The 11,492-nt window shown below is 44.1% G+C and overlaps 1 protein-coding gene across 2 annotated transcripts in view; it reads left to right on the top strand.

Annotated features, from left to right (window-relative positions):
• ROCK1 (Rho associated coiled-coil containing protein kinase 1) overlaps positions 1–11,492 on the top strand; it is a 179,040-nt gene that overhangs the window by 87,197 nt on the left and 80,351 nt on the right. For both annotated transcript variants that reach the window (XM_019526045.1, XM_019526036.1), the window contains exons 7-9: positions 479–623; positions 4,400–4,538; positions 8,314–8,405. In XM_019526045.1, the coding sequence (XP_019381590.1) occupies positions 479–623; positions 4,400–4,538; positions 8,314–8,405 (376 nt within the window). The remainder of the gene's footprint in view (positions 1–478; positions 624–4,399; positions 4,539–8,313; positions 8,406–11,492) is intronic.

Raw genomic sequence — 11,492 nt, 5'->3', positions numbered from 1 at the left:
CTCCCTCCCCCCCCCCCCCCAAAAGGAGCTTTTTCTTTTCCTAGCATTAAAACATAAATGGATCAGTAGAAGATTTAGTATTTGTGCATTCAAAGATATATTTTAGTGATGAAATGCTCATTTCTGTCTAGTATTTTCAGAGCAGCCATTGTTAAGGAAAGATGCAGAGGATGAATGGTTGCTTAAAACAGTGGTTCTCAACCTTTGGACCAGGACCCTTTGCAAACATCGATGACCCATCCCGAACTGCAGCCCCTTCAGTTCCCCTCCCCATTCTGCAAGGGAAACACCACAGTTTTCCCACTTTTTTTTCCCCTTCAAAGGAGAATCCATTTTTAACGTTTGTTTGTGACCCTTTCATATATTCTTGCAACCCACTTTTGGTTCATGACCTACAGGTTGAGAAACACTGGCTTAAAATATTGTCCAATTCTTGTACTTGATATTTAGGCCCAGCTGTTTTTGTTTCTAACTGTAGGAAGGTATGGTACGATGTGATACAGCTGTTGGAACACCAGATTACATTTCCCCTGAAGTATTGAAATCCCAGGGTGGTGATGGTTACTATGGACGAGAATGCGACTGGTGGTCAGTTGGAGTTTTTTTGTATGAAATGCTTGTAGGTGAGTAACAAGATGATAAGTTTTATGTGAGTACAGTTTTCTGTACCACTTATTTCGCTTTATATCCAAATCAAAATGTTATATTGCTGAAGTGTTTTATTTTATAATTGTAAAACTCCATTGCCTTTGGTAACTGGAGTACAGCTTAAGCTGCATAGAGCAAGCCTATTTGGGAGTCAGGAAATTGCCTGATGTTGGAGGTTAGGTAATCCTCCAAGCCCTGAAGCTAAAAGCCTTATTTTCCTAGCCTTTTTTTTTTTTACCTTTTACAGCCTTGACTTGCTGCTGTACAGCACAGACATGGGGAGGGAGTGGCTTAACTGCTGGAATTGTGAATAACAATGCAGCAGGCCTCAATGAGTTGTGAACTGTTGAGCCACTCTTGTTCTAGGCAGAATTGACCAGCACACCTAGGTTTAGTCAAAATGATGCCTTTAGTATTGAAGTAGGCTTAGTGTGTTGCAGCCGTGATAATCCCTGAGTGCTCAGAGGAAGAGCACGTTTTGCTGAAAAGCTTGCCCAACAGCTCTCCCAACAGCACGGTTGGCCCAATAAAAGATGACAAAAAATCTTTGCCTTCAGTACTGAAGTTGATAAGATGTGGCAAATAGCTAGGGGGATTTGAATGATTTAAATGGCTGCCTTTATTGCCTGTTGGTATCTTTAGTGACTTATTCTGTTCTTCCAAAATGTTAGTACTGTATGGTGGCACTGGACATGCATCAGTGGCATTTTTTAACGGGCTCTGTGATAATGCAGGGATGTGCAATTATTTTGGCTGGAGGGCCACTTAACAAGTTTGGTGAGCTGTCAAGGGCTGTATGGGTAACCCGCCTCTTGACAATTGTCCTGCCCCCCCCCCCCCAGTCACCATCTTGGGACTGGAAATTGTCCCATACCCCTGACCTTTGCTACTGGAAGTCCTTCTCCTTGCTTCCCTGACCTGCTCCTTTTGGGAAAGGAGGGTTGCCATCTTGGAACCAGAAAAAAACCTACCACCAAATCATACATTAAAATCAAACACCTACTATAACATTTTAATTTTATTACTAAAAATATTTTTGTCATGATTTGCATTTGCATAGTGTATATAGAGATGATTGCATAACAACTTGAAAATAAAGTTTGAGTCTTGTATATTGTGTATGGTGGGTGGGGGTGCGTATGGTGTGTGTGTGGTGGAGTAGGGGTGTGTGGGATGTTGCGGGGGCAATGGGGTATGTTGGGGATTTGTGTATATGTAAGGGGGTTATGGGGACAGGGTGTGGGAATGTGGCTTTTGTGAGGTGTGAGGGATTGTGGCAGGATGTGTGGACCCTCTACATCCTCCCCTCTCATGGTGAACAGCCCCTGCCAGCAGCAGCAGAAGCACCAGTAGGCAGGGAGCGCTCATGTCTTGTGCAGGTGCTGCCGCCTGGTGGGGCTTGGCTTTGGCCAGTGCTGCATGTGGGGGCGAGGAACACAGTCTGATGGAGCCGTATCTGTCGTGGATGCTCCGTTTGGTATACGTGCAGCTTCCACACTCACGTGGGACTGAGAAAGCCCAGTGCACTGGAACCTGCTGCCTTTGCTGCTCTCTGCCACTTAAGTCCCAAGACTTGCCAGAAGTGGGGGCAGGGAAGGCATCTGGCTCCAGTACATTGGGTTTTCCCAGTGCCATGGGCTGCATGTGCACTGTGCGGAGCCTGTGTGATAGAGCCAGCCCACCTGGGATTTGCTCCTTGCTGCAATGTGCAGTGTTGGCTGGAGCCTTGTGCTACTGGGCAGCAGCACCTATGCTGGGCATGAGGGCCCCTGCCTGCTAGTGCTTCTGCTGCTGCCAGCGGGAGCTGTGCGCCACTGGGGGGGAGGTTCCCACACCCCCCCACCGTCATCACTGCCCATCTGAGCTCTGTGCTCCTGCTGCCTCCTTGGGCGTGGGCTCCATGCTGCCACTAGCCACAGCCCCAGGCTGTCTGCTCCTGCTGCTTCCCTACCTAGTCCTCAGAGTGAGCAGGAGGCTGGGGAAGCCAAGCAGGTCCCCCGGCAGCTGCAGCAGTGGCTGCTGCAGCCCTGCCTGGAAGCTGCTGTTGGCTGACCCGGGTCCTTCCACCAAGGGTGGGAGTGACACATTTTATTGGCTGTGTTGGGGGTGGGGGGTGTATATATGTGTGCCCCTCACTCCCACCGCTGTAGGTGGAAGGGATGGGCGGGGTACTATTAATTGTCAGGTGCCGACAGGCTGTATTTTGCCTGTCCCTGTTTAATGGCTGCCAAACAAGTTAAAGGGAGTATTAGGAAGAATTCCTAGCAGAATAGTTTAGAAATAGGAGTTCATAACCTCTGGTGATTTTCCCCACCCCTATTTCATATTAAGTCAATCATGCTGCAGAGGGTTTTTTGGCTCTGAAATGCACCAAAGTGTCTATGGAGTCAGTGTGGTATGTTTTAATGTTTTCCATGGGACATTACCTCTGACAGTCTTATAAGATCTTAGCTTGCTTTGCTAACTAGCACAAATTTGACCCATTGAATTGCTATATTAGTATATTTGGTATATTATTCAAGAGTACAATATAAAAATTACCAGCAAATTGTACTTACTTGATTTTTTTTTTTTCTGTGGTTAAGGCTCCAAAGATTATTTTAATGGATAAATAACTAATAAATTGACTTCTTTCTCTTTAAGTTCATGTACCTATTTAGATATTGTACTGAATGCTGTTATCAGAAGAAAAAATTGAGTTTAAAAAAAAAAAAGTTGAGACCCTCATCAAAATATTGGCAGCCAGTACTGGCTAATACAGGAACATTTTAAGCACCTGTACTTAAACACCCAAACAGTTTTGTTTTCATCTTGTATAATGGATCATCACAAAATATTGGACTTGCTAAATGGGATGATTATAGTAAGAGCTAATTTATATTGTGGTTTAAGATGCATCTAACTCAATAGCATATGAACTATTTTATGTAACTATAACTAGGGGTATACCTAAATCACTGGGGGACTTACCAATTTTCGCAGGTTGATCACAGCATAAAGCTCTTATTCCATGGTTATTTTGTGGCAGCCCCACCCACTAGTGCTGATTGGTAGAGAGGTCCCAAGAGGAGGGAGAAGGGGCAGCCACCATCTTGACTGTTGGTTGCCTTTCATGGACCCCCAGCCTTGGTGCTGATTTGGTGGAGAGGCCTGGGGTTGGGGTGGGAGAGGGCACCGCTCATCTAGTCTGCCCTTCATGCCACCCCGCCAGCCAGCACCATCCCCTCTTTGCAGCGAGGATCAGTATTTTTATTAAGTTTTTTGTTGATTTTGCAGACAATCCTTAACTATAGCCACAGAAATATTTTTTTCTTTTCGTTGGTTATAGTACTAGCCACTTGCCCTTTTGCAAACGTCTTCATTATCAGAACTTCTGTAGTTCTATAGAAGTTTTCTCACCTTAACTTCTGAAGCAAATAAATGAGTAAATTGACCCTGAAAGATGTGATGGTTAGCTCAGTCACTAGTGAGTTGAGTGAAGGAATTTCTGCAGTCAAGATCCAACAGCAAGAATACTATACTTTTAATGCACTAGCATTTGGATTTGGGAGTTGTCGGCAGATATATTTTTATGCGTGTTTAGCATACAATAATATACTTCTAATACACTAATTTATAGTCTGCAAGAATGTACGCAAGAATAATGTACAATACTTTCTGAAATGTTCTAAATCTAAAATGTTCTAATAAAATGTACAGTATTTCTAACATCCAGATATTTAATTTAATTTTTGCATTACTGCTTTTTCAGGCGATACACCTTTTTATGCAGATTCTTTAGTTGGAACATATAGTAAAATTATGAACCATAAGAACTCTCTGACTTTCCCTGATGATAATGAGATTTCTAAAGAGGCAAAAAACCTGATTTGTGCCTTCTTAACTGACAGGTAAATGGCTTAAAGTTTTATTTAGAATACAGAATTAAAATAAGTTTTGGGGCATTTTTTCTCACATATACACAAAATGCATTTTTACTTGTTAATGTGAGTTTCTGGTGGTATTCTAAAGCAGTAGAGGCCAACCTTTGTGGCAGGCATGCCACAGATTAGTCCTACACCTTCCCCAAGTGTCACTCTCTGATCTCATTCTTCTGTGTCATCTACTGCTCTCTGTTCTGCCTTTTTTCCTTCCCTGTGCTCCCTGCCTGATCTGCTGCTTTGCTGCCTCCCCATCCAGAATATGCAGTGTGACAGACGCACACAGAGGCTGCCTGTGCCAGTTGGGGCACTCCTGCTCAAGTTGGCCATTCCTATTCGGAAATGTTTACTGGTATTAGATTACTGCTTGTGTACCTGACCATACTGTACTATAATTCTGTTGCCTTAAAGTTAGATCATAATTCTGTCACAATTTAGGGGGTCAGCAGCACTTTTATTCCCTTTCTGGTCTCTAAATATGCTTTGTCAGACATACTAATATTTATTCTTCCTTTTTCCTCTTGCCACTTTCTGGGGAGGAATGTCACCACTCCCACTGTTAGAAAGGTACCTGCATACTCCAGGTGGACAAGGTTTCTTGGGTAAACGTGGTATTTTTTTTATTAGACCAACTAAATAGTTGGAAAAATTGTTTTTTGCAAGCTTTCAGGCACAAACACATTTATCCAAAGAGCCTTGTCTGCCTATGACCTTAGACCAGTATGGCTATAACTAACACCCTGTGTAAATTCCATCTATGTTTCGCTTTAAAGACTGGATTGAGTCTTGACTGGACTTTGATCTTCTGTCTTATTTTGGTTAATATGATATTGATTTATAATTTTGGCCAAAGCCTTCTTAAAGCATGGTATTTGTATTTAAAATTTGGAAGACAGTTTGAGAGAGAGAAGGATTTAAAAGAATACCAACAACCTAAGCACCCATTTAGTGTTATCTAGTCTTACCATTTACCACCAGCTAAGTTTTGGCTTTGTTACACCTTATACCAGAGGTAGGCAACGCCTGGAATGGGTGCCAGTGTGGCACTCAAAGGCATTTTGGTTGGCATGTGTGCCTCAGGGCAGATGGCAGGGAAGTAGCCAGGGCTGCATTACTACAACAAGGATCGGACCCCTCGTGGCTTCCCTACCATCTGCGCCTGGCATGTAAACATCTTACAAGTTGAGATTGTGGGTGGTTTTGGCACTCTGCCCAAAAAAGTTGCTGACCCCAGCCTTATACTGTAAGGTTCACAAATGTGAATCAGCTTAGTGTTGTTCAGCTTAGTGGAGCAGTCATGCCTTAAGAGGAAAACCATCTCTGACTGACTGTCTTTCACATGCACCTCTGTGACTTGCTATTAGAGGCTTAGTGAGCAGGGGCAGGACTAGGAGCAGATCCAGACCCAGCCACTTTGCCTAATGCCAATGGGCCATCACAGAAAGACTGTTCATTAAGAACCATAGTTCCCTGACCCAGTTTATAACTCTAACTCTAACCCTGATCCCTTCTGGAGTTCAGGTGGTGCCTGGCCTGCAGTGGCACAGGGGAGCTCTGGAGAAAAAAAAGAGTCAAGCCACTTGGAGCTCAGATGGTGCTCAGCTGGCTGGCAGCAGCTGGGATGCTGCTGCCTGAGCTCCAAGGGGCTTGATCCTTTTTTTTTCTTTTTTCCTTTGGAGCTGGTCCCCCCATGCTGCTGCTGCCTGGCCAGAGCTTGGGTTGTGCCCTGCTGGTGCCAGTGTGGGAGGTACAGGCTCTGGAAAAAAAGGAATGGGCCCCTTGGGACTTGGGCAGTGCCCAATCCTTTTTGCTCTGGAGCTTGTTCCCCCACCCTGGGTGGTTGATACTCACTGCCCAACGTCCCCAGGGCCTAGATGCTGTGCCTGACCCTGGAAAAGTGACAGTTTTAACCTTTTCACAGCTGAATTGTCAGCAACGCTTGGCTGCTCTGCCAAAAGCTGAAGTTAACTGCTGCTGTAAATAGGACTTCATGGGCAGCTCTAGGATTTTGAAAGAAGCTAAGAACAATCAGCAGAGCTGTGAAATGAAGGGGAGTCCAGAAATTGCCAAGGCAATTCTGAAGAATTTGCAAAAAGAAAATAGTTTGAGTAGTGGAACTTCAAAACCATTAGGAAAGGGACCTTTAACACTTACTGGGGAAGAGCAATTAGCAAGAATCAAGTAGGCTTTTAATAAGCTGTGAAGTCAGACTCTCTGTGCTACCTGTATAAAATGCCACTGCTGCTATTCTGAGCAGAAAATATGCTTCCTGACCTAACTTTGGATGACCAATTTTGGGGGAAGAAACATGTGCAGTATGCAAGTAAATGTAGTAGTATTACTGATCACTGCCTTCTTGGATATTGGCTGTTTTTTTTTCTAGCTGGTGAATATGGTGCCAGGTTTGGATCTCGGGGACAGCTGTGATTCCCCCTGGTGCCCATGCAGTTCCTGCCCTGACCACTTCCAGTGGGCCCTCGCTCCTTACACACATGCCATGATTTAATATTTGTTATTTTGAGACCAAACTGAAACCAAAACATCAAACACAAGCCCTTCTGACTGTAACAAGGCTAGCGCCCAACCCTGTTTTTTAATCATGCTAGCAGCCCTCAGCTTTCCCAGCTGTCTCAGGGCCTAGCATGTTTGCAGTTTACTCCTCAGTTACAGGCACCTCTGGAGAGCTCTTCTTTGCTCAGTCTCTGTGGCCAGACTGCCTGCCTCATCTCTCCCAGGACCCTGCCTCCTTCTGGGCAGGTGACTCCCCTAGCTTGCTTGCAGGTATTAGCTTATTCATCTTTTCAATTAATCTCTGGCAGCCTTGTGTCAGCTACACCCTGCCTGCCCCACAAAGCTCTCCCTGGGCTGCTTCTCTCTTAACCTGACAGAGCACCCTAGGCTCTCTGTCACAAATACCATGTACACTGTAAATAACTGTGGACTTAATTTTCTTACTGCCTACACCAAAACTGTTGATTTCAGTGGGGATGCACCTGAGTTATACCATGAAAATCTAATTGGCTATTATTTCCTAAATTATAGGATTTTTTTTTTTTTTTACAAGGCAGTTAAATTGGCATGACCCACCTTTCCTTTGTGGACAGTCTAATTGCAGTTTAAGAGTACTTTTGGAACTTAGTATATATTTTTTTGGTTTGGGATTTAAGCCAAATGAAAAAAGACACATGCTAATTACAGTGGAACCCAGACCATTTGTATTGGAGTCATTTGCAGTCTACTTAAAATGCAGTTGGCTATTGAACTAAGGATAAGTTACAAAGCTATTTGCCATGGCTTCTGCTTCACAGGGCACTGCTGTAAAGAGCTGGGGGACCTAAGCAATCCCATAAAATTGTTTGGTATATCTGTAAATACGCTGCTTAATTCCCAAACTCTCTCTTCACAAGAGACTAACCATCCAAACTTTGCAATATATCCAGGCTCTACAGTACTTAATTAAGTGTGTAGAGTGAGAGTGTCCACACTGGAGAGAGCGTGTATGTGTTTATAAGTATAGCTTATGCGGCATTTCTGGTTTTAGGCTGCATAGAAGACTCTTAAACTAGATTGAAGTCTAGGATTAAGGTATTTCTGGTCTAATACATTCCACATCACAGTTTACAGACATTCATTTTCTGTATTGTCCTTAGTTTTAAAATGTTAAAAAACATGAGTTGACATTTGAACTATTCTTACAAAAGGAGAGGAAATAGCTAACGTGGTATATCATGTTTTTTCTTTGTAGGGAAGTGAGGTTAGGACGAAATGGTGTAGAAGAAATTAAAAGACACCTCTTCTTCAAAAATGATCAGTGGGCTTGGGAAACTCTTAGAGACAGTAAGTAATTCCTTGTACAGAAGCACTCATATTAGTTTGTTATATCAAAAAAGGTCAATCATCCGTTTGTTAACGGGTGGATCTCTGACTCTTAAATGTTGAATTTTATTATTTTTCATGTTGTTTTCTCAGTGGTGAGGTTTCTGATGCACCTTAACTGCTTTCAGTTCATTTTTTAAGTTTAGCAAGTATGGAGACCACAATTTAAAACACTGTTATTTGTCCTTCATTAATACAATAATTTCTTGCTACACTACTGCAGTGCACACCAAAGTACAAAGCTGGATCTTCCTGGAGGGAAAGTATTGTTCAATAAACAGATTCTGTTCACCCAATATAATTGCCTCACTTGGGAGAGGATCAGAAGTCCTGTAGAACATAGATGAGTTCTGGGAAATCATTATGATGAGCCAAATCAGTCATGGCAGGGATCCTCATTTTCTCTGTTTAAAAATGCCAAGTTCTCTGATTTAAAAAAAATCCCAAATCCATGTTTTTCTGTGATTTTAAAATGAAACACCACTATACATATATAGGTATCAGTTGAACACAATGTTTTATTGATATATTTACAATTTTAAAACAATTTGGAAGCCTACCAGTGCCTCGATCATTATAATAAAAAATTCTAAATACCTATATATTTTGTTGTTTAATTTTGTTTTTATGGAAAATCAGAGCTCTCCTTGCCCCCCTTTGCTCACCAGGATGCAAGTCCAGCTGTGGTTTTCACCACTGCTGCTTTGTGGTGCTGAGCAGGCGTGCCCTGCCTCTGCCCATGCTGGTGACTTTCGCTCCTGACCCATAGTCCCTTGACCCTGCTGGTACCCCTCACTCCCAACTCCCTGCCCTACCCCAGTTCTGCCAGAAGGGGCCTCAGCTGCCAGGGCTATGGAACCTGGTGGTTAATGCAGCTGGAGTGGAGCATAGAGGACCCCCTCTCCTCTGCCATGAGAAGCATGGCTGGAGTGGAGCCTGTGGGGGTGGGAGAAGATGTAGGCTGCCTGCTCAGGGCAAAGTTGTGCCCCCCCGCAGCTGCTGACTGTTCAGAGCACCATGCTTGCAAACACAAAGCCAAATCACAAATAGTGCATAACTGTTAAACTATGGTTATATGGCATTTAGACGGATAAAGGGGAATAGGAATTAGGCCACACACTCTTAGATTCAGACGTCAGAATGCTGGGAAATTCAGGGAAGAGCGCAGATATTTCAGCCTTCATGTCTTTGTGTAAAGAGTCATAGGATGCAGGAATGCCTAAGTAGACCTTACTGTGCGAAAGAATCCCCTACAGTAGGATATATGCTATGATGCATCAGAGAACCACATTTATTTTGGGGAGATTTAGGTACAGCTAGATACTCAAAATTGATCTGTTATGTAGCAAGGCCAAAAGATATGTAATAAGGAAACACAACAGTAGCTACATCTTCAGCAAAATTCTGTGTTATTTGTGGGCTCACAGAGCAAGAGGCAATGTTTTATATAATTTATAGTAAACAAGGCTACAGCAAGGTTGCATATACTGCTGTGTCATTTGTTATGGCATTTCTTTTTTCAGAGAATGCATAGCATGATTATATAAAACCTTGATTTAAAAATTTGGTTTTTAATACAATTCTCCAAAGTAAAGTATTTTTTTCTTGCAATATAGTAGCTGTACATGCATGTGGTAAGTGAATCAACATTTTTTAAAGCTCTCCAAATTAACATGCTAGTAGGGTAGGACAAATTACAGCAGGACCTGGATGGGTTACAGGGGTGGGCTAACGAAAATAGGATGGGTTTCAATATTGACAAGTGCAGGGTGCTGCACTTGGGCAGTAGGAACCAGTAGCACACTTATAAGCTGGGAAACTCCCTTCTTGAGAGCACGGTGGCAGAAAGAGATCTTGGAGTCATTATTGACTCCAAGATGAACATGGGACGATGATGTGAGGTCATGGTCAGTAGGGCTAACTGTACCTTGTTGCGCATCCACAGATGCGTCTCAAGCAGGGCCAAGGTGGTGATCCTCCCCCTCTAGGTGACACTGGTCAGGCCACAGCTGGAGTACTGTGTCCAGTTCTGGGTGCTGCAATTTAGGAGTGATGCGGACAGCGTTGAGAGGGTCCAGAGGAGGGCCACCCACGTGATCCGGGGATAGCAGGGCAGACCCTACAAAGAGAGGCTATGGGACTTTAACCTGTTCAGCCTTCGCAAGAGAAGGCTGAGAGGAGACCTGGTGGTCGTCTGTAAACTCTCACTAGAGGCACCAGCAGGGTTTGGGAGAGACCTTGATCCCCCTAGTGCCCCCCGGGGTAACAAGGAATAATGGCCACAAGTTGTTAAAGAGTAGGTTTAGACTAGACATCTGAAGGCACTACTTTACAGTCAGGGTGGCTAGGACCTGGAGCTTACTTCCGAGGGAAGTGGTGATGGTTCCTACCCTGGGGGTCTTTAAGAGGAGGCTTGACATCTACCTGGCTAGGGTCATTTGAGCCTGGTTTTCTCTTCTGCCCAGGGCAGGGGGTCAGACCTGATGATCTGCAAGGTCCCTCCCAACCCTACTTTTATGAATCTATGAACAGAAAATGTGTACTTGCACCTTGGGTCTCTGGAGAGTTGAAGGCCAGATTTTTTGCTGCAGTAGAATTTAGGTAAGCTAGAGACTGCTCCAAACCCCCTCCAAGTGGCAGTTCTGCAATGCACCTTGTGCTAGTTAGAGTTTGGGCAGCAGTATTTGGCCAAGCAGGGTACTTAGCTCCTGGCATCTATTTAGAGGGGGGCACAAGAATGGCTGCTGAAGACCAGGGCACAGACGTGTCTTATGCTTCTGTTTGGTACAGTATTCATGATCATACCTCCTTCTGGTTTGTTGTTCATTTGTTTTTTATAACATCTGTTGAGCTAAGGCTGAGGGAGCAGAACAAGCATACTTGGTACATGCAATCAGTACCATGGCAAAAAAAGTTTGGTGCCCAGGGCAAAGCCTGCAGCAGCAGCCCACCCTCACCCTGCACACAGGTCTGGGGGGCACATGCCCCTATGCTTTCCTGGGAGTACACACAGCATCCCTGCAGCCTCCCTCTCCTCCTCCTCCTCTT

The sequence above is a fragment of the Gavialis gangeticus genome, unplaced genomic scaffold (assembly GCF_001723915.1).
Source record: "Gavialis gangeticus isolate Ggan-Ray unplaced genomic scaffold, GavGan_comp1, whole genome shotgun sequence".
NCBI lineage: Eukaryota > Metazoa > Chordata > Crocodylia > Gavialidae > Gavialis > Gavialis gangeticus.
The sequence above is the reverse complement of the archived record's forward strand: the minus strand, read 5'-3'. Positions and strand labels throughout refer to the sequence as shown.